General features: G+C 38.2%; 1 protein-coding gene across 2 annotated transcripts; it reads left to right on the top strand.

Moving 5' to 3' along the window:
• The first annotated feature begins 495 nt into the window (after positions 1-495).
• STXBP3 (syntaxin binding protein 3) lies at positions 496-22,720 on the top strand. Of its 2 annotated transcripts, none has more exons than XM_036387747.1 (19): positions 496-566; positions 3,356-3,405; positions 4,130-4,211; positions 5,639-5,715; positions 6,352-6,430; positions 7,812-7,912; positions 9,747-9,901; positions 10,762-10,852; positions 11,787-11,911; positions 13,347-13,451; positions 13,951-14,008; positions 14,222-14,287; positions 14,709-14,789; positions 15,422-15,560; positions 16,135-16,241; positions 16,679-16,777; positions 17,608-17,693; positions 19,290-19,438; positions 21,441-22,720. In XM_036387747.1, the coding sequence occupies exons 1-19, from the start codon at positions 524-526 to the stop codon at positions 21,530-21,532; spliced, it is 1,785 nt and encodes a 594-aa protein (XP_036243640.1). In that variant the 5' UTR covers positions 496-523; the 3' UTR covers positions 21,533-22,720. The 2 variants fall into 2 exon arrangements, with proteins under 2 accessions (XP_036243640.1, XP_054371749.1); XM_054515774.1 differs by lacking the exon at positions 21,441-22,720 and adding an exon at positions 18,764-18,875 and having other exon boundaries at positions 19,290-19,359.
• The last annotated feature ends 583 nt before the right edge of the window (positions 22,721-23,303 follow it).

Here is a 23,303-nt window from a genome sequence, read left to right as displayed (position 1 = left end):
ACAATTTTATGTCTTCAAACTATAACTTCTGACAGACGATTATAGGTGTCAACAGCCGCTATCGTTCTATGACCCGACAGTGTTTTCCTTGGTGGTTTACACGCATGTCAGCGGGAACCTGGGGGCCGTTTTCGTGAGGGAGCCCCGGTCTTCCCCCGAGAGGACCTGGGAGCAAGGCAGGTTTCGGGAGCCCCCTCGAAAGGTGGTCTCCAGCTCCCCTCTGCTCCCCGCACCTCGCCAGGGCCGCCTCAGTCGGGAGCGCCTCCCGCCGTCCCGGGCTCACCTGAGCAGGAAGCTCCTTCCTCAGGGGACGAGCCCTCGCCACCGGGCACTTCCCCAGTGGGAATTTCGGACCCCATGGGGGCCGAGGAAGAGAGCCCGGCTCCCGGTGGGCTGGTCCGGCCTCTTGAGGGGCTGCCCCCGGCCGGCCGGAGCCGCCCCGCCCGGGATCGGGCTGCGCCCTCCGCCACCGCCCTTGAAGAGGGAGGGGAAGGCAGCGCTGCCAGGCGGGGCTGGCAGCAAGATGGCGCCGGCGGTGCGGGGGCTGAAGAGCTTCGTGTGGCAGAGTGAGTGGCTGAGGGGCTCTTTCCCCGCTCCCACGGCCAGAGCGCCCTGGGGCCGTTCTGTGGGCGCGGGCCGGCCGGGAGCTTCCGCCGCTGAGGCGCTGGCTCCGCGTAGCTCCGTGGGGTCGGGGGTGCCCGTCGAGGTGAGGTCCGGGGCCGCTCCCGACGCGGCCGGAGCCGCGCTGCTGTCGGAGCTGAGGCGGCCGAGCGGGGCTGGGGTCAGGGCTGGGATCAGGCCCGGGCCCGGGCGCTCTGTGGGCAGCCGGTGTCCGGCGGGGGCTGCGGGTGGCGGCTGCTGCCGGCTGTTCCAGGGGTGGCTCGGCGCGCTGGTGGGAGGTGGCTGCCCCGGCTTGCGGCGGTGCCGCGGGTGTCCGCAGTGACAGCGCTGCAAAGAGACGCTTGTGCCTTTTCCGAGATAAGGGTGAGCTCTGTAAGCTACAGCCCGCCTGACGGGCTCTTAAAGAACCTAAAACTAAGTCAGCTCTTCAAGCATTTCTCTATTACCTCCGAACTGCTACATTTGGAGAGTGCTCCGGCCCCAGAAGGGGCTCTGCTCTCTCTCTCTCTCTTTGTGTTTGGCTTCACAGTTTTTGGTAGAAAAAGTCGAAGGTGTTCCCAGGTAGGCTTACAAGTGAACTGCAGATTTTTATCTCCGTGTTTTGGAGCAGGTTCTGCTGGTGTTTGTTACAGAAGTTGTAACTGCTCCTTTCCTTGCCGGAGTAGAAAGGCTGGTAGCATTTCAGGTAGTGTGAGACCTTTGGGGAAAAGGCATAGGCAGCCACCTCATCCCGAGCTTAATTGTACTGAGGTTGTGACTCCATGAGCTGCTCAGCCAGCCCGGCGACTGTCGCTGAAATGGGAAGGTCCTGCTGCCGTCTTGTTTTCGTTTTTCTCCTCTGCTTCCACCTGAAGGCTGTTCGTTTGTCACTAGAAGTGAAAAGCAGACTGTCCCTTTGGAGTTCAGTCCTAATTGCTGGCACCTGTACCCTGCTCGATACCTTTGTTTAAACCTTAAACCTTAGAAATCCCCACTTTTGCTGCTTTGCTTATCCTGCTGTCTTGCTCTTTGTGCCGGTGACTGTAATGCCAGTGTTTTGTCCTGAGATGTTTTATAGAAGACTTGGACCTTAAAAGGGAGTAATTTGATCAAAGCATAAGTGTGTCGTTAAGGGCCATAAAGACGTTTGAAAATTGTGTTGCCAGTGTGAGGAACAAAGATTAGAGTGACAGTGAAGCAGTGCGAATAATAAAACATTTCTATTACAAGCTTAGTTAAGAGGAACTTCTGAAATGAATGCTTTGTTAGTCATCTAGTTTCTCTTGTCCTTCCAAGACTACAACAACAATGAAAATTGATGAACTAAGTTTTAGACATTGTCTGGCACTTTTTAAATGGGTAATTGAAGGCCATAAACTGCTGCTTCCTAATGTTTCAGCAAAACACGAGGGGGTTTTACTAAGGCTGATTTGTGTGAAAATAGTGATGCTGATGCTTTATGTAGCAGTTTGTATCCATGTGTATCTTGTTCCTGCTCTGTAAATAGGCACAGAAGTTATACCTGTGGTGTGTGGGGTTGAAGCAGAAGTGTGTGGAAAAGTTAATTCACACAAGTTTGTCCTCAGTTAAGCTCACAGTTGTGAGGACAGAGAGAGCTACCTGTACTTAGGAGACAGTAGTTCCCATGGATAAAATCAGGAAATATAGAGAGCTGCTGTATATAGTCAATCTCTAAATTAAGTCCTTTCCACAAGAAATTCTGTCTTTTCATTTTTTTTCTCAACTTTAAATTGTTTTGTAGACTTGCATAAGGAGTTCTAGCCTAGCCATAGATAGCTATAATAATTTTTGTAAATGATTCAGCATTTTAGCAATTCTGTTTTTTGTAGCACTTGCTTAACAGTCCTTTCTTCAGGAAGTGTGTTATAAACGGGTCATTAATTTTGCCAAGGTGTGGTTTGCTTCTTTTTTTTTTCCACACTGGAATTTGGCAGCCTGCTGTTCTGTCAGTGCTGTGTATAGTTCTTTCCTAGATTGTGAAGTAAGGGTAGAAGAAAAAAAGCTTTTGTAAACTAATTAAATGTATTCAGAGAAGACAAAATCTGAAAAGGTAGTTAGGGTGTATGGTTGGTATAAAATCTGTGAGAAGAAAATGAAAGCCTGGACAAAAATGGAGCACTAACCTGGCTTTGTTTTTTGTGTGTCCAGAATGCTTGCAGGAGAAAAATGATTTTGAGAGCCTGTAAACCAATGTAGGTCAATTATTTGGGTGAAGCAGCTGCAGGTTGAGGGCAAAATCAATAACAGCTGGAATAGTGCAGGGGCACTTTAATATTATTATGGGAGAAAACTGACTTCTATTTTTTTATAGCAGAAATGAGGTTCAAGACAACTGAATTATCCATTTGTATGTTCTGGTGTCTTTTATAGGCAAATATTATAGAAAAAACATAATATTTGAGATTTTGGACAAGGTTGTTGGGCACTTAGTCTTTAGCATTACATAGAATTTCTTTTAATAAACTAACTGGCAAGAGTGTTGTCAGAAAATATGAACGTTAATAAAATTTTCATGTGGTTAAAAATTTGTTATTCCTCCTGTGTACAGTCCTAGACACAGGCAGGGATAGTTTGTGGTGAAGAATTGTGCAAGTATTTATCAGTATGGGGTTTGGTTTTTGTTTTCATTTTTCTTTTTAGGGCTCTGAATACATGAGTCTAAGTAGGTGAGTTATTTTTTTCTTTCTTAGTAACAATTGGATTCCTCTAACTGGTTAACTGTTTCTTCTTACAGAGCTGAAATCAGCAGTATTTGATGACTTTACCAAAGAGGAAGAATGGAAGGTACAATTTTGTTAAAATTTTCATAAGAATTCTGTCATCACTCGAACAAGAAATCTGTATCACTGAATAGAGAATAAATACATAAAATTAATGTCTGGCATTTTCACTCAAGATTGGTTTCTGTCCAAGTAATAGACTTTTGGGAACTCAGATCTCTGTATAATGCATATTGAAAAATCTAGAGGCTATTACAGGAAGAAAAAATGGCTAGTAGTCTCTTTTTTTAATTAGATGTGAAGAAAAATTAGAAACTGTTTGTGTTTATCTTCGTTTCCCTTTTGAAATTTATTAATTTCAAAAATTACACTGTACTGCAGTACATGTGAAGCAGGATTCAGCAGTATGATACCTGTAGAGCTGCTTAAGCTATAAAACAGTTTTAAAATAAATACAGGTATATTTGAGCAGGCCATGGGGTAAATTAGCAGGAATTCAAAAAACCTGTGTCCAAGTGAAACTTTCCGAGTACTTTCTAGTATGAGTGGGGGGAACAAAGCTCATATTTAAGATTGAGCTTGTCTTTGGAAATCCTGTCCATTAGGAGCTGTCTCCTGCAATTAATTTCCCCTTGCAACGTTAGTGTATGCAGGTAATGAAAAAATAGAGTGATAAAATAGTTTTAGCTTCAAACTTTTATGGCAAGTTGTCGAGGAAATGACATGGGTTTAATATAGCTGATTAATGTATCTACGTACTTGTGTGTGTTTTTTTAAAATATGTTTAGGTAATGCTCTTAGATGATTACACTACTAAATTACTGTCACAGTGCTGCAAAATGAGTGATCTACTGGCAGAGGGTGTCACAGGTAAGCATAATTCTTATTAATTCACCAATGGCAGTATCCTGGTAAGAAAAAGGGAAAGACTGAAATTGATGAAATTGATAGTACCCTTGGAAGAAATGGTCTTTATTTGGTTGATGAAGACAAGTAGTTATGGGATATTAAAATAGTAAACTTTTAGGCTTCTACAATAATTAGTCAATTGTGTTTTGTTTTTTGGTTTTTTTAAAAGGAAAACACCAAATGTTTCTCTGCCTGAAAGCTCAGATCCTCCTTTAATTTTTTTCCCCTAAAGATTGCTCTAAGGGTTTGTGGGTTTTTTTGGTTTTTTTTGTTTGTTTGTTTTTTGGGGGTTTTTGGTGTTTTTTGTACTTTTACTTTTTTTTGTTGTTGTTGTTTGGTTGTTGTGGTGGTTTTTGGTTTGGGATTTTTGGTGGGTTTTTTTGTGAGGTAGGAATGGGTGTTTGTTTGCTGGTGCCTGTTTTTGAAATTGAAATAAATTCCCAAGGTGTAAATGAACTACTTTTAATTAGCTTTAGGTGTAGATTTTCAGAAATGCTTGTGTAAGAAGGCATTGTTTAGACCTGGTTATTTATTCCACAATACTATTCTTATTCCAGTTATTCAGCATAATGTGATTATTCTGAAAATATAACAGTAGGGCTGTATCAATTTTGCTTTTTGGTGTGTGTTTTAACTCATAAGTGCTACTTATCCTTTGCGAGAAACTTTTGGTGAACATGTATCCTTTTCATCAAGAAGAAACCTTTTCTTTTTAGTGAGCACACTGCTGAAAGGAACCTGTCTTTCCACATCCAGATGTCTGACATTACTTATCTTCCTTGTTCCTCCCCCACAAAATTTCTGAGCTACAAGAATATCTCTGCATTCTCAAGCTAGTGTATTGTAAAACTATACAGTAATGACTTTATTAAACAGAGAAAAACAAGAGATGAGTGAAGCTGATTTGCTGAAGAATGTCTTAATTTGTGGCTGCAATTATGTTGAAACAGAGTAATTGCTCAGGACACAGGCAAACAAAGGACAGAAGAGGCTGTAGTCCAAAATGATGCCCTGCATAGTTTCTCTGTCCCTCTCCTTCACTGTGCTGGAAAAAGAACTCTCTTGCCAGGAGAGGGGTAAGAGAGCCTGGAGTATGTTTGCGTTGCCATTCTGTTGTGGAAGAGTAGAATACCTGGGAAGGATTTAGTCCTACAACTTTAGTTGTCACTAGACTGAGAGTTGAGAAAGCCTTGTGGTAGCCTTCTGTATATAAGATAACCAAGAAATCAAGACTCTTGGCAGAAGGTACCTCCTTACCTCTAATATTGTGGACAACTTGATTGCAGTTAATACAGAGTTGATAAAAATGAAGTAAAATATGTGCAGTGTTTTCCTTAAAGATGCATAATGTTCCTAATTATAAACATGTAATATTTCTTACTTTATAGTGGTGGAGAATGTATATAAAACCCGTGAGCCTGTCCCACACATGAAAGCAATATATTTAATAACTCCCACCAAAAAGGTTAGTATTTTAAAGTGTTGCAAGATCTTTCAGACTGAAAAAAAACCCTTATTTTAAAATAAATGTTATTTACTGTGTACAGCTATGCAGTACTTTACCTTTGCATTTTCTGTGATACTCCTCTGTGTGATGCCTAATTTCCCAAGATGAAAAGACAAAGTAGTGCCACCATGGAATATGTATATCTTGTGGTCAATGTAGGCACTGGATCATTGCTTAGCAATTGTAACCTCACTGAAAGACATGTTGTATCATATCGTGATACAATACATTGAAAAATGGAATTCAAAGTAATGTCTCTAATAAGAGATTACTGTTACTTCCTAAAAATTCTTGAGACAATAAATCTCAGCACTGTTACAGCTGGAAAATGATGCAAATACTGTGATGTGTGTGCTTCCTGAAAGGAGCTTGGTGCATGACTGATCACCTGTAATTGCTTGTTATTCTTCATCTGGAATTAAAAATCTTAAACGTCGGTGTTTTCTTATATGTTGAAATGCAGTATTCCTAAGTAGGATGTGGTGATAGAGCAGGAGGAGAGGAGGGAGAAGCTTTGTCTGGTATGTGTAGAAAGGCAAAACACTGGCATGATGTTTTTTGTTTTTATTTCCTTGTTTTTCTTGCCCCCCTAAGTCTGTAGATGGACTGATTGATGACTTCATCAATAAATCATCCAGCAGATACAAAGCAGCATACGTGTATTTCACTGACTGTAAGTAAGCTCTGGGGTTGTAGTTTGGTAACTTTATATGGGTAAATAAGTAAGCTACTCACTTCTCTTGTCTGTAGCTGAGTAAATGAAAAATTTGGACCCTGTTTCTTGCTAGAAGGTTTGAGACTCAAGTCATTAAGCATATATCTGGGTTGCCAGGCTGTGATCATCATGCTGTGTGGCAATAGTAATTTCTTTCACAATTACCAAACAGTCTTGATTGTTCTCCACCTCTGCTTTTAATTTAGGTAATGTAGTTTTATTTTTAAGTATTTCAGTCTTCTCCTGTGTTGGAGTATGGAGGAAGACAATTCAAGTCAAACTATGTATCTCTACATAAACAAAACAGTACCAAAAACATAACTACATGAGAACTTTGTGCAAGAGCTGTGTCAGTAATTGGTTGCTTCAGGTAGTTCCTTCAGAGCTGTGAGCCAGCTTTTCCCCTTCCCTGAAAGAAGGGGCCTACTTATCCCTTGCATGCATGACATTAATTGTGCAGCAGAGACAATCACTGGGAGCAGGATTCATGTGGTTGCACATGGCCCTGCAGTCAGTCAGCGTGACTAAAATGGCTCTAAAGAGGGGAAAACAAAAAACCCAAATGTGCTGCTGAAGGCAGAGACTGAGGCGTGCCTCTTTGTGGACTGTGTAACTGCTACTGGATGTTCTCAAAGCAGTATTAAATTACTATCCAAATTCTTGGTTTCTTGTTTAATTTCATGCTGAAGCAGCAGTTACTGTTCTGGAAAAGTACTGCTGTCTTGCTGTATGCTCCTTGGTTGCAAGTGGGCAAGCTTTCAGTTTGAATACTTGCCAAAGCTTTTCCTGTTGAGAGAAATAGCTCCTGAGTTAGAGAAATAACTCTGTCACCTCCAAGTTTGTGTAGTATTCATGTCATCTATGCATTCCTAAAATTCAGTTTCTAGACTGGGATCCAATGTAGCCTGGAAGTGAGGTGGAACACATTGGAGATCTAATCAAATTCCATATCTGTGTTTTGCTCTCAGATATGTACACATGATTCTTTTTGTAGCTTGGGAAATGTTTTTTTCTCTGCTACATGACAAGAAATAGCAGAACCCTTTACTTTGATAAAATCAACATCCTAGCAGACTGCTAATGAGTGTTCAACAATGTTTTGCTTGCAAAAAGCCAGTATAAATTGAGCAGTGGTGCTTCTCAAAAAAGATTTCATGAACAAAATATTGAATATATTTTGTTATTTCACTTTAGGAAGAGTAGGCATTTTTTTTTGTATTTTATGGTTAATTGTGTCTTAATATGGAATTGTCTGCTCTGAATACTGTATGTTTATAAGTGAGCTGACAGCTGGAATAGTACAAATTATTTCTACTTAGAGTCTCTTCTTTTCTCCTAGTTTGTCCTGACAGCCTCTTCAATAAAATTAAGGCTTCATGTGCAAAATCAATAAAAAAATGCAAGGAGATCAACATTTCATTCTTCCCTTATGAATCTCAGGTAAGTTTAATTCTTAACCTTAACAGTAGTCTGGAGGATTATTCTCAAGTGCTTCTGACCTCTAGAAAACAATGAAATAGAGTGTAGCTTTTGATTGACAAACTCTGTGAGATATTTCCATTTGGGCACATTTCCAGTGCTTGCTTATGCTTTTCAGATGAAAACAAATGCTCTTGTACTCAAAGTTTTACTCTTTGCACTTGACCTCTTTGCAAGAGTTGGTGTCAGTTGCAATGGGGAGGTTAAAGAAGGAATCTGTTCCCTAAGAGCAAGCAAGTATTCTGGCTGGCCTTTGGTAAGAGTTTGTTACTGCTGATACTGAGGTTTTACTTTGATAGGTTGAGTAGGTTGGTGCATAGGGGTAAAGTAGAATTTGGTGAAAGTCAGGAAAGGAGAACAAATGGACTAAGAGAACTGAAGGGGAGTGGAACAAAAACTACTACCACTTGACAGTCTTTTCAGTGAGAGGAGAGTATGGAAATTCTGTATTCTCAATTCAAGATCCATACTACCTGGGGAAACCAATGGGTGTTTTCCATGTGCAGCCACACAGTGTGTGTTGTGTTGACAAGTCATTTGTTGCTCATGCCCTTCATCAGACACAGAGGGCACACTGATGCTCACTAAGACAGTGAAGCCTCCAAGCTCTGCCCAGTTCTGGGAGCTGGAGAAGTAACCAGAACTAACCACAAATGTTTCCTGTGTCAAATGTTATCAACCTATCAAGGGGACAGCTCTTATGTGTACCAAGTGGCAGGTGAACATAGGAGGGATTGCTGCTAGCCCTGTCTCACTGTGGCGCAGTTTCCCGGTTTGAAGACACATTCCTTTTTATTTATAGAGGGTTCTTTATTATTTTGGTTGAGAATCCATCAGGGGATAATGAGCATGGTGACCTGTTTGTTTGCTTTCCAGTGAGGTTGATGTTTACAAGTTTTCAAGCTGGTTTTGGGAGCCCTGCCAAAGCTGCTTTTCTGTATCAAATAAAGCCTATGAAAATGTTGTGGTCCTGGTTCACTGGAGGACTCGCCATGAAAGCAGAAATCAAGACTACTTTTCTGTAGTTGAAAGTAAGCAGCACTAAGGCTGGGCAGCGCTCTTCTTGTTTTTACTGGAGTTTTGTACTGTCAGTATCTGGAGTTGTGAGAACCTTTTCAGTCCTTAGCAGAGGAACAATGTGAACTGGTCTGCCTGCTTCCTGGGATGCTAGAGGTAAATAATCAGGCTGAGCTCTGGGCAAAGTCCAGGTGATTACCTATTTGAGTGAAGCAAACACCTTTATCTAGATGGCTCTGTAGTTACAGAGTCCATCTGAAGCTAGAGGAAATCCATTTACTGACAATGGGATTGTACCCATGTTTGCATTCTATTTACAAATCTATTGAAAAAGCCTTTCATCTCCGTAGTACTAAGCTACTTTAATCAAGATTTAATGCATTTAAAGAATTTCAGCTATTCAAGGTAAATTCTTCATATTAAAAGCAGGTACAATATGTAAATTTTTATTTTAAACCAATTTAACCTTCTGATATTGCATTGTATGGCTCTGTACAAGGCACTGACAGGTGTTTAGTTCCTTCCTTCCATCTGTTCTTCCTTCCATAATTTGAAAAGTAGAGTAATTTACACAGTAGAGTAATAGGGAAAAAGTCTGAGAACAAGAAGATGAGCTCAGCAGGGATAGAGGAATGAAGTGTGGGTTTGTTTGGGTTTTTTTCTTAAGTGTCCTATGTATGACTTGTTCTTGCAATTTTAAATCGTTAGCAAACTTTTTACCAGGTGTTTTGTCAATCTGCAAGTTAGGCTCTTTTTTTCTTGCTTGTGCTTTACGTAGGTATTTACTCTCAACATCCCAGATGCCTTCTACCGCTGCTACAGTCCCACTCTGGAAAAGACAAAGGATAAAGATGCTGTACTGCAAGTCATGGCTGAACAAATTGTTACCCTGTGTGCCACACTAGATGAGAATCCAGGAGTGCGATATAAAAGGTGGGACAAAATTAGTGTTTTATAGTAATTGCTCTCACTTCTAGGGCCTAGCACATTATTTGGTCATAGCTCAAGGCTGCAGCATAGTTTTTTTGGTTTTTTTTTCCCCTTGTGGTTGTGGATTAATTGTTTTTAATCCACAAGTCTGAAATACGGAATGGTAGGAATTTGTGAAGTGTAGGTAGGGCAGTGTTTTTCTGTGTACATGCATGTCTTGTTCTGAATGGTTTGTTTCATGTCTGGTCAGTGGGGTGACACTGATAGGCTGCATTCTTTTATGCCATAATCCTGTAACAGAACTGCTGCTGTTCAGCCATTTGCAGCTCTGCTTGGCACCAAGGAATTCAGAAATTGCTGTGGCACATGGGATCGGGATTTCTTGTAGTAGAGATATTGAGAAGAATGCCTCTTTTCAACTTTGAAAGGGATTTACTATCTTTGAAGTCAAAGTAGGCTTCTGAAATTGTATTCAAGGACTGCATTCTGTGGTGTAATGTGAAGTGGTGTCTTATTCTCTGCAAAGGTTACAAACAGTTGCTTGACTGTTTTTTTTTTTTTCCCTGTTCTTTCTCTTTTTTCTTTCTTGTTTCCCACCTCTGAGTGAAACTTTAGGTGCTGGGCCATGTTCCAGCTAATGCCAGTCTTTTGGCTGAAGCTGTTTCTGCTGTGTAAAATACCTGAAGCATTCAAAGAGTGAAATCATAATGTAAAAGTGAAAACATATTGGAAATACTTAAAATTGAGTATGGAAACTCATGAAAGCAGAGCATCAATCTAGGGAGCTTTCTGTTTTAAAGGTAACATTTTAGTGTTCTGATGAAGAAATGTTACTTATTTTTGCATGCTTCCTTTTTTCCCAGTGGACCATCTGATAGAGCCAGCAAACTTGCACAGCTTGTTGAAAAAAGTCTTGAAAACTACTACAAAACAGATGAGAGAAGCCAAATAAAGGTAGAAGATGAACTAAAATGTTTATTTTCTTAAACTTTTTTTGTATGTCTGGGGAAAAAAATCTTTGAAATATTCTTCAACAGTTAAGTTCTACAAATATAGATATTATTTAATAATAAAGGCAACTAGTTGCCATTTATTTGTTTTTGTGTATGAAAGCCATGTAGAGGTAATACTGTTGGACTAAAGCTGTATTTGTGTGATCAAAGTGATTTTATTTGAAAAATTAGCCCTGTGATAATGTAGAGGGATGCTACAAACCTGAAGACCAGTGGATAAATGTTTTAATGTCACCTTCCATAAGGCCATGGAAGGTATAGAAGGGGTTTACTCCAGAATTGAAATGTTTCCCCTGAAGGGACTTACTGTCTACAAAGATACAGCTGTTCACATAAATCATGGTTTTGATTTGTCACTACAAATCAGGCCTGATTAGGGCAACTGCTTAAACACAAAACCATGGGGTAAACCATTCTGATTTTGACTTTGCACTTTGCTACAGAAATACATGTTCCTGCTGCTACTGCCACTTCACTGAATCCCAAAATGAAACTTTCAGTTGAATGTTTGGAGGTCTTTTCCTGTATTGCAGCACTATCTGATCTGCAATACAAACAATGAAGTTATCTATTATATCTCTGGGCAGCATTTTTGGGGTTTTGTTTGTTTTTCTTTTACCTTTTTTTGTTCACTAGACTAATAAAATTCATATTTGAGTGTATTGCAGTGGGCTAAGAGCATTGCCTTAAACTTAGTATTTAAAACCATTGTATATAATTCAAATGTTCAGACAAACACTTGGACCCTAATTCAGTGCTTTTCAGTTATTTTTTCTAAAAATACCTGTAGTGCTGTGACTTAATGCAAATAGATTTAACATGCATTAACTTTCTCCTGTATGTCTTAACTTTGTGTTTGTTTGATGGCTTTCTAGGCTAAAACCCACTCCCAACTAATAATAATTGATCGTGGTTTTGACCCAGTATCAACTGTACTCCATGAGCTCACCTTCCAGGCAATGGCATATGATCTGCTACCCATTGAAAATGATACTTACAAGCAAGTACTTAAAAAAAAAAACCCTCAAATAGTTTATTCTTCATTATAAAATCCCTGAAATTGTTCAGCTCAATTGCACCATGGCAATATTAGCTGCTTATATTGCATAATGGTTGCTTCACTTATTGTTAGTCTTCCCTCTTGTATTTGTAACTTCATCATTTTCTGAACTTCCTCCCTTAGTTGATATTAGGTAGGATCTAATTGGCATTTTTGTTAAGTTTTGAGTCCACCAAATTGCATTTTTTAAGAACTAAGAACCTTGTATTACTCTTGAAGTAAACCTTGGAAGTGCACATTGAGATTCTCTAGATTTTCTTTCATATTCTCAATTTTTTGGCATAACAAAACAAGCAATACCACTAACTGAATACTGAGAAAAAGCTAGGTTATTTCTCAGGTATGCTCACTTCTATAGCTCTAATAATTTAATTTGTGTAGTTGTTAAAATTTGCATGTTTTATTGTAAATACACATTTAAATCTGTCATATTCAGTTTATAAGCACTGTTTGGAGTGGTGTAATGTTAATTTGCATAAGTTATGTGCTTTGCTGTCTGATTGTTCTGACAGCAATGGTTTTGGTAGGACTTTGCTTTCTGATGACCCACTTAAGCAAAAGAGACCTGATGGGCTCATTGTTTAGCCAAGCAAAGAGGAATGTGTATCTTCAGTCAGAAGCACTGAGTGAAGATTTTATTAGCAAGTGTAGACTGTGAGTCTGAAAGTGAGTCTGGGTTAGATTGCTGGGTATGAAAATGTAGCAGAATGTTTTCTAGGTAGTCAGGATCTGACTTTGGTCATTAATCTTGTAATTTTTTTTCATTCTTTTGCATTCTGGCAATCTGCACTGTGTGAGTTTTTGTAAATGTGAAAATATTATGTGGCATGATTGTGGTCTTGTTTTAGATTTATTGCTGTTTATAGTCATGTAATAGCTGCTCTGGTATGCTGTGCAACAGTTGCTTTTATATGTGAAGTAGTTTGTCCTGCTTAGCATTTTGTTGGTGAATGTAACTTCAATTTCCCTTAGTTATAAAGTCTTATAGTACAGAAAGAAAGTTGCACTTGGCAATTGCAGTGTGTATTACTTTGTGCTGTTTGCATTTGAAATCAAAACTGAAGAGAAATTGAGGTGCATGTAAATGTGTGTTTAAAACTCTAGTCACTGTTGGTTTAAAAAGAATGTCCAGAAGTTCTTGCCCCAAAGAATCTTTCTAAAATTCATCTGATGCATCTATGTTAAAATATATAATCTGTAAAATCCTGTAAATTACATTTTCTCAGGCACTGGCTTGGCTTACAAATTAAAACCTTTGTCAATTACTGCTGTTACCATTTATGTTGATTAAACTGTTACAAATAATCCTGTAATAAGTGGTGAGAATTGGCGGAAACCCAAACCCCAAATAATTGTCTGAATTTTCTCTTGGAAGATACAAAACAGAAGGCTCTGGTGGGAAGGAAAAGGAGGCAATTTTGGAGGAAGATGATGACCTGTGGGTGAAGATGCGGCACAAGCACATTGCAGATGTGATAGAGTATGTGCATAAATAGCAAAGCCAGCTCTTGGTTTCTGTGACAGAGAGGGTGTTAGAGCTGTTCAGTGGGAATACAGGCAGTAATGAACATGGTTTACAGATTGGATTCACTTAAGTAATCAATGCCAGGAAGAAATTGTGCTTTAAAAATACAGTGTTGTACCCAGGTATACAGTTATACTAATGCTACTTGCAGTTCTTGAGGTAAATGGAAATCATGTAATTTCCTGGCAAGTATTTTCAAATATTTTAAATCTGAAGGCATTATTTTACATGTAGTGCTACCAAGCTGCTGCATCAAATGATATTATGAGGATATTGCAAATAGAATGTTTAATATTTCCTTTGTAAAAAATCACTCTTTTCTCTGAAGATAGACCTGTATTTCAGGCTTTTACTTTGATTCAGAAATTCTTGTTGCACGGTTCTTTTAAGATTTTAAGAAAAAATTTCAGCACTCATGTGCTGTTGCCTTTCATTATTTTCCTCTTTTCTTCAGGGAGATACCAAAACTTTTGAAAGATGCTTCATCAAAAACAAAAGCAGCAGATGGAAAAGTAAGTTGTTTAAGTTGAGATATTGTTTTGCCTGGTAATTTAGTTATTTTCAACTGATCAGATCCATGTAACTGATGGATCTACTAGAGAAATTAAGATTTTTCTCAACTGGAATTTTCAGGGGTTGTGGGAGAAGCAAGCTGCAACAGGAAGGTAAATAAGCATGTCATTTACTGGGGGAACAGATTTTCAACTTGGGTCATTTCTTTCCAGTTATCCATATCTGCTCTGTCCCAGTTAATGAAGAAGATGCCACTCTATCGTAAAGAGATTAGCAAGGTAAGGGGTCTTTTGTAATCACAACTTCACAGTAAATAATTCTGTGCACTTGACTTTGTTTTGTTGAAATGTAATCTGTCATTTTCCTGTAGTGTGCTATATAACTGTTCTCCAAATTAATGTTTTCACCTACTGTAAAATTTAGCAAAGAAAACTTGTTTCCACGACTTTTGTTTTACCATGTAAAAGAATGCAATAATTTGTGTGCCTTGAGGATTGAAGATATCATAACGGTTTAGTGTTTTACAAAGTTTTATGGGGGTCAGACTCTAAATGAAGGGAAAACCACAGAAAATGTGTGATGGTACTGAAGGATTGACTCTTGTAACCAGTAAAAATGATGGATATGCTAGGAAAAAATTCAAGCTATGACAGCTTGTGATTTTATTTTCTATTTTTTTTTGTTCTTTCTGTCTTATAGCAAGTTGTTCATCTTAGCATAGCAGAGGATTGCATGAGCAAGTTCAAATCTAACATAGAAAGGCTCTGTAAAACTGAACAGGTATGTTTGAAAAAGCCACAAACCAAAGAGCAACTTTGCAAGTATTGCAAGCACCGCTTATTTTGTTTGCAGGAATAGAAGCTTGTTTTCACTGACTAAACTACAATGTCTCTTGCCTTTATTTTGTGATCAGTTTTTGAGATGGTAGTATTAAAACTAAGTGTAATATACAAGGCTCTTAATCTCCCAATAAGGAGGTGTTCCTAAGAGTTTTGGAGGGTTTTTTGGTCTTGAAGTCTGGCTAATTTGTATAAGGATCACCTTTGTTTTCGAGGCTCAAAATTCCTATGAGATGGCTTTAATATGTTGTGCAGAGGGAAGCCCTTTTTACATGTCTGGGAAAAGCATCTTTTTAGGGTGATGCGTTACATCGTGACTATAATTTACATTTTTAAGAATTCTAGATATCATAGTTAGAAATGTTTAAGAGTGTTATGTGGTGTTATTATAATGCTGTAACTATTGAAATAACTGTCAGACTTGTCATACTGAGTTTAAATTGATGCAGCTTGATTGTTTCCTGAAACCTGTGGTTTCATAAAAATGCCTTTCAAAACACACAGAACAACATTGATTTAAATTATTTCAATGATTTTAACCATGGTGTCTGTTTTTATTTTTTATTAATTTAGGACTTGGCTCTTGGAACTGATGCAGAAGGTGAAAAAGTAAAAGACTCTATGAGGGTCCTACTTCCAGTTCTGCTCAACAAAAGTCATGACAGCTATGACAAAATCAGAGCTATTCTCCTGTATATCTTTAGCACAAATGGTATGAAAGTTGCCCCATTTTTTTCCTCAGTGCTATGAGGAAGTTTGAACTCAAGTTTTAGGATAATACAGTGGTTTTAGTTAACCTAAGTCTCTGCATTGGAGTTGGTAGCTGGATTTGAAAGAAATCCTATCCATCCTCTGTATTTTCTCTCAGATTAGTAGCAAAGATACTACTGGCAAGGAGATAAGAGATGTAATTCAAGGGTAGATTCATACAGTGTTTTAATATCATTCTTATGCTTGCATGTCTGCAATAGTTTGTTCTCTTATTTTTATGTGGTAGTGAAGCTGTCAAAGGGGGAGTTCCATATCTGTGGCAACCTGAAAATTAAGTCAGTGGGGAAAAATTTGTTGTAGAGAAGGAGCAAATTGGCAGAATGTTGGTCTGAGGAATCTGTAACAGTACTGAGTTTAGGTCTCAAGAATGGACCATTAAACAAAGTTTTATCTGAAATATAGTATTATGTAAAACTTAGACTGGTCACACAGAACAAACAAAAAAGTTCTGCCTGTGAGACAAAACTGGTCTTACAGTCACTTGGTAATTGTTGTCTCTTTTCCATATATTGAAGGAACTACCCAGGAGAACTTGGACAAGCTGATCCAGAATGTACACATAGAAAGTGATAGTGATATGATAAGAAATTGGAAATACCTTGATGTTCCTGTTATCTCTTCAGTAAGAATGTATTTATTTATTTTGTGATTTCTTATTAGAAAAGACCTACAGCGCTTTCAGCAACTCTTAGCAATATTATCCAGGTCTGGGTTTGGAAGCAGATAATTGCTAGAAATTCTTTTTTAAGTGGTAAATCCTTTGAAAATTATTCATTTTAGTTGTTTAAAGAAAGATACCCATAATGTTCCCTCTGCAATTATCAGGTGGTGGCTTCAGCTAGTTGATTTTGGAAACTCCCAACTTACTCAGTTCCTTCTCTCTGAAGTTAGTATTTCTAATGTATCCTGAATTCTAGAAGTATTAATTATTGTTCTTTATAATTTTTATAATTTCTTTAAAATCTCATACTTATCCCTCCTCTTTCTGCTGCTGACTGCTAATTAGTTTCAAAAATCCAACCAGTAAATAATGCAACCATATTTTGAAAATCTTTTCAGTTTGTTGCTCAGCAGCATAAATACGTAAGAAGGGACCGTTCTAAAGAAGAAACTTTTCAGCTTTCTAGGTGGACTCCTGTTATCAAAGATGTTATGGAGGTAAATTTCACCAACTAATTAATTCATGGGTGCAGTGCAGAAATTTACTCAAGCCGTTGTATCATATCTTTTGAATTCAGCAGTGTTTTGAGTTAATTTTGTTAAATACATCTGGTGGGCAAAGTGATCACTTCTAGTCTGTCTGTAATATAGAACATTAGACTGCTGTTAGTAATACTCCTTATTGGAAGTCATTTTCAAGGTGAAGCAAATGAAAGTGAAAGCAAGAAGTCTTTTAGAACAGCTTGTCCTGGGATTGGCAGTGTTTGGTATAATTTAGAGATCTGTATCTTCTTGGTTTTGACTCCAATGGGTCTTTAAACTGCAATTCCAATCTAAACTGTAGTGTGGTAGAGCCTGGAAGCTGTTACTTGCTGGAAGTGTAATTTCATTGTTCTTAAACCTCTTCCTAAGCATCAGTCAGTGACTGATGTCACACAGGAAACCAGAGTGTTAGTCTGACCCAGTGCTGTCATTCATAAATTCTTGATGGCTTTCTTGTGTTCATATAAAAATTAAGTACATTAAGGTTTTTACAGATGAAAAGCTGCTAGTGAAATCTGAACAGTTAAATCAGTATATGTTTATAAAAAAAGCATGTATACTCACAATTCCTTGTCATACACAAAACACTTTTAATATATTTTAGCATTATGTGGTCTAGCATTTTGTTACATAGGAGCATTATTCATGAGACGCTACTTGCAATTATTTGTTGGGCTGCACGTGTTGGCATGAAATGCCAGTTAGATATCCTTTCTGAAAGCTGAAACTTGGTGGAGTTAATGTCTGAATGCCTGTTTCAAGTGTGTCTTTATTTTGCACTTCAGGATGCTATAGAAAACAAATTAGATTCAAAAGACTGGCCTTATTGTTCCCGCTGTCCTCCCACCTGGAATGGTTCAGGAGCAGTAAGGTAAATGGTTTCATTTCCTGAAACACACTTGACCCAGATGTCAATATTTGTGTCATTTACTTTCTAAAGCCTTACTGAAGTGTGCTTACTGAACAGTGGAATAACACATGTAAGGTAATGTTCATGTGCCAACCTATATTTTTATTTAATCTAAAACATACTCAACTTGGTTGTTATTTTAATAATTCTTAGTAATGTATAGCTTTTTTTATTTGTAGTATCTTCCTTTTGCTTCAAGGTTAGAAATACCATTTCATATTCCCAGAATGAGAAGTTTAAACCATTGAGTGTGAAGTAGTTTCAGGAATAAATGTTCAGTACTGTGACTTAGGTAAAAAGAATGTTTTACTTCTGCTATGTTAGTGGTGGTGACATTATTTGGGTTAATTACCTCAGGAAATTAATTAAATCTTCTATAGGCTCTCTCATTAGGAAATATGGGCCTGTTAGGTATTTGACCCCTGTTGCCAGGGAGTGGTTTAGGCAAGTCCAGGACAGTTGGAGATCTTGAAATTAATTCTTTGCTAATGAATGTGAAATGAGTACTTGCATATTTAATGATTATCACTGAGAGGTGATTTTTAGAATTTCTTGGGTTTTTTTAGCTCACCTGTACTGTTCCTTCTTTCTCTTTTTAATTCACCTAGCTCTTGAACCTTGTGACCAATACATGCCAATTTGAGAGCTTTATCACTTTTTATAGTGTTATTTAAAAGGGGAGACAAATGAATCAAGACTCCCAAGAGTGTTTCTATCACAGGAATGCTAACTATGAGTGTTCCTCTCTCAGGAATGTTCACTGCACTAATAGGATGCTGGAATTCAGGGAGGGAAACATTAAATATATCCTAAATGTGAAAGACACACTTGAATTGGAATCGGTACCCTTCTAAATAAAAAAAACCCTGAAAAGTAGAGATACACAGCCTTAGAAAATAGGTTTTTTACATCCACTTCTAATTAAACTATTTGTGGTGTATCCTTCTATTCCTGGATATGCACTCTAGGATGATCAGTGCCAGGGATCAGAGCAAGTCCCTGCACACTGGAACTTGATCTCTGTTTTACAGGCTGGTGAGATGTGGGAATCTTGAAGGCACTCTAGCAGGGAAAACAGGACTGCAGATGACTTAACCTGTGTATTAGAGTCTAAGCACTTCAGGCTGCTTTTGTTTTTCCTAGGTATCTGAATCTGATTTGATAACAGACAAATGTTTCCTTTAGAGATTCTGTTCATGTTCAGAGATAGGAAAACCCAAGACTCCAGCTTTTTCAAATGAACCTCTCATGAAAAATGCCACTGGAATTGGGAGCATGCAGTTAAGCTGCTTGGCAGGAGTCCTTGGCATGTTAGCTGTGTGTGCAACAATGTTTTTGTTTTGTATTTATTTTCCCCCAGTGATACCTAAACAGTAGGAATAATGTGATAATTTACAAAATTTAATAAAAACAAGTTATCAATTTATCTAAATACTTTTGCTGAAATTATAATCAAGCCCTGAACTGCATGACAGGAATTGCTTGTTGACTGTGTAATTTTAACCAAAAATTCATCAGGCAAGCTGTGTAAGTGTAATGTCATGCACTCCTTTGCAGCGCACGCCAGAAGCCCAGAGCGAGTCAGAGGGAGGAGCGCAGGAGCAGTGCCAGGCTGATCGTGTTTGTCATTGGCGGTGTCACCTACTCGGAGACGCGCTGCGCCTACCAGGTGTCCGAGGCCTACAAGTCCTGTGAGGTTGTTATTGGTAAGCTTGCCATGGGAAAGGGTGGGGTGTGTGCTGTACTCCGTGTGGTTCTGGAAAATGTAAGAATCGTTTTGCTTAGATCCCCTCTCTTGGTGCACCACACTAATACTACAGCCAGTGTATTTCTCAAAAGTATGCGCTTAAAAGGATCTTTGCAGGGTATCTCAAGTGATTGATGTTTGGAGGGATTTTTTTGCCACAGGACATTAAGGACAAAACAGTTATGCCCTACAGAAGAGTTATGTCAGAGACATGTCAGTGTATAGCCTACAGGATTTCATGAGACCTCTATTTTGCATTGCAGTTTCCTCACAAACTTTTGCATCTGCCTGTGCTTTACTTTCAGTGGCACTTGCTACTCTAATTGCTTTTGGAAGTAGGGAAGCTGACAGACTAGTGCAAAATTGCTCACTTTGGAAGGAACATAAGTATTAAAAAACCCCAACAATCGTAATCAACATTCCACCTAAAAACTAAACAAATAAACCCCAAACCCCTTTTTCAGTGTAGTTCAGTTGACTTTGCAACATTTTCTAGTTTCTTTTGTAGCTACTTGGAAGCTTTGCATAAACCACACAGTGATTAACCGCTTGGGTCCTGAAAACTCCCCTGCTTAAGATTTGGCAATTGGCAGCTGGCATAGTAATCTCTCAGCACTTTGGAGGTATTAAGTGCTTGTTCCATCAGCTGCTGTGCTTCAAATGAATTTTAAATAGCATTACAGGAAATAATTAGGTGCTAAAACTTGTACATATATATAATATATAGGAACAGAGCTCCTAGATACAGAATCTTACCACAGACCTGTGTCCATCTGCAGGGCTGGCTGATGGCTGGGTGCAGGGTCATCTAAAGCATTCGAAATTACTTGAGAGGTCTACATCTGGCATTTAAATTTAGTCTTGAGATTCCAATTGAATTTGTTTACCATCTACCATGATTTTAAATAAATACTCTTCCCTAAGACAATGCCAACCTTGATTCTGAAATCTAGAGTCTGTTACCTCAAAATATTCAGGGCTATTGTATGTGTGTTTGTGTGGTTGGTTTTGTTTTAGTTTTTTTTTAATTTGCTGGTTTCCCTGGTGGTGGTTGAGGTAGGTTTAGTGCTGGTTCTAGTTCTAAGTAGTAATGGAAAGACCAGGACAACAGGAATGTAGTTTAACCAGATTATTTCTTCATCTGAAACTTGTTTACAATACCATGTTTAGAGTAGGTGACTCTTTACTGGGGTATCTGGCACTCACCACAGCACCATCTTCCCTTTTGTTTAGAGTTTATTCTTGTGGTTTTGTTTGTAATCCTTATTTCTGAGGGAAGGTGATAGTTGCCAAATTTCCATATGGATTACTGAAAAATTAACATTTGTCTGTGTTCCTGATTCAGAACTCCAGGAATATTAGCCCATTCAGAGTGACACTACTTGCCTTCAGAACTGCAGGGTGACTCTTCGTGCCACAAGTTATAATCACTCTCTGAGAATGAGAGGAAGTTGTGCATTGAAGAATAATAAGGATTTTCTTTGCTGCTCAACACTTGAATTTTGTTTTTCCAAGGAAATGTTAGTTAGTAAAAGCCAATTTTCTCCAGCTGGTATTTCTGTGGAACACTACTGTTTGTGGTAATCTTGAATCCAGATACTTTACTGATTCTAGGGTAAAGCCTCTCATTAACTCACCCTTTCACAGAAAGGCAGGTTTCTTGCAGGCTGGGACAAGTGCCCAGGTTCAGTCCTGTCTTTCAAACAGGGCAGAGCAGGACCTGAAACTTGTGTTCAAAGTATGAGTCCTGATCTGGATGTCTGAGTGTGGGAAGAGGGACATTGCCCACCTAATGGTGACACTTACAAGATGGTGCTTTACATGAAAACACTTGGAAATGTTGCACTTGTCAGTTTTCCAGGTGCAGTAAAAAACACTGGCATGTAACTGGTGGTTTAAAGAGGGAATGTCTGAAAGTCAGAATTTGACTGATACAGTTCATACTTATGTTCTTTTGTCAGGTTCTACTCATATTTTGACACCTAGAAAACTACTCGAGGAAGTGAAGAGCCTTAGCAAACCCAAGGATATGGTCTGCATTAAGGATGAATAGATATGGTGGTGTTTGTGATGCATAAAAACCACAAACAGTATGTACATATTCTAATGGAACTGACTTTTCCAAATACTGCACTTCAATACATATTTCCTAATGGAGGTCATGCTATAATTTAAATTTGCTGCTTTTGGGGGAATAGAAGGCAGAGAGATGAAAAGATAAACACGTGTGTTTCTTAGGGTCTGTTTAGTATTACACTGCAAGTACTTTTTCACAAGGGCATGTTTGTTCCTAACTAATTATGCTAAAAAGTATTGTAATTATATATAAACTGGAATTGTCTTTGAGAACTGTGAAAACTTTCTATAATGGCATTTATTTCTAAAGATGACTGAATTAAAAAGGGCCTAGGCTCTTGGGTAGGGACTTCAAGAGAAAACTGGTAAATATGGGTTTATGGTAAAAATGTTTAATAAAAGTTCAGTGTCATAAAGTGTGATGTTTTCTGTAAAAATAACTTGCTGAAAATTCTTTAAATATGTATAATTGTGAAAAATCTAAAGGCTTTTTAGATGGTGCTGGGTAAGGTAGATTGTTAATCACAGAATTATTGAGCAGTTCAAATCACAGTAAACAACTTTGGAGAAATGCTGTCAACTGTGCACTGAAGTACACTTTATATTTAAGTATATACAGAAATTATTACTGAAGCTTTTTAAAAATTTAGTTTCTTAGCAAGTTCCTTATGATTGTCTACATAGTCTGTCTGTTTCAGAAGTTGAATTGCCTGTGATACAGAAATTCCAAGATGAAGCATGTCTCTGAGGAAGTGGAGGCATGGGGAAAGGACAGGACAAAAAGGGAAGCAGCTCAGTCTTTCAAAGGGTTTGGTAACTTGAAAAAGAAAAGCACAAAGCACACAAAATGACAAAACCTGATGCACTCAAAAGAATTGACTTTTTAAAAATGGTGTTACATATTAAGAAAGAAATACTTAAATTTGCATTGAAGAGAATAAAAAATCAAATTGTATGAATTCTGTAATACTGGTAATGTTTAGATTTATCTTAAAAATTACTTAATTAAAATTACTGAACTTTTAACGGGATGTTGTATTTATGTGCCTTGAAATGTTAGTTTGTATGCAGAATCCAAGAGAAATGTTATAATGAAAAATAATAGATTGCTTGTGTCCTTATGTTTACCTTTTCCCAATAATGACTATTTATTCTTTTTTTGTGATTTTTGGTTTTTTTTCCCTTTATTTTTGCTCTCAGGGTAACCAATACTTTAAGAGAACATATTTGTTAATGAGTTCATTCAGAGTTAATTAAAAGGTGGAAAAAGGTCAAGTTCTCAGAGAGGAATGAAAGGGGAGGACATGACATAATGATTCTAAAATGTTGCAGGACATGGGATGTGATGAGAATAAGTGGCTGCAGCTTTCAAATTTGGAATTGAATCTACACTGAATTTCTTTTCAATAGGACTACAGAAGCAACACTTTTAAATCAACTGGTTCATCAATTGGAATGGGGACATTCCAAACACTAAACTAAATAAAGCAAAACCAGGGATAATAAGGAGAGGCAAATGAAGTTCTAAGGATGTACAGTAAGGCTAAGGAGGAAAAGAGTTGAATGGTATTGGGTGGAAGAAGCCCTGAAAAAAGCCAGTGACTCAGGCTAGTGAGCAAGTGGCACATGGCAGTGAGTTTAGCAACCACTGCTTGTATGAACAGTCTGGATTATTTCTGTGTCCTCCACTGATGAAATTGTTCAGGTTTGCCTGAAAATGGCTGTCCTTTTTAAGGAATGTACTGGTA

Source organism: Molothrus ater, chromosome 9, assembly GCF_012460135.2.
Source record: "Molothrus ater isolate BHLD 08-10-18 breed brown headed cowbird chromosome 9, BPBGC_Mater_1.1, whole genome shotgun sequence".
Lineage (NCBI taxonomy): Eukaryota > Metazoa > Chordata > Aves > Passeriformes > Icteridae > Molothrus > Molothrus ater.
The sequence above is the reverse complement of the archived record's forward strand: the minus strand, read 5'-3'. Positions and strand labels throughout refer to the sequence as shown.

What these genes read in the sequence shown, in the direction of transcription:
- STXBP3 (XM_036387747.1), top strand. Translation starts at nt 524, where the DNA reads ATGGCGCCGGCGGTGCGGGGGCTGAAGAGCTTCGTGTGGCAGA. An exon ending in ATACGTGTATTTCACTGACT is followed by an intron (nt 6,431 to 7,811) that starts GTAAGTAAGCTC and finishes CTTTTCTCCTAG; the next exon opens with TTTGTCCTGACAGCCTCTTC. An exon ending in CACATTGCAGATGTGATAGA is followed by an intron (nt 13,452 to 13,950) that starts GTATGTGCATAA and finishes TCTTTTCTTCAG; the next exon opens with GGAGATACCAAAACTTTTGA.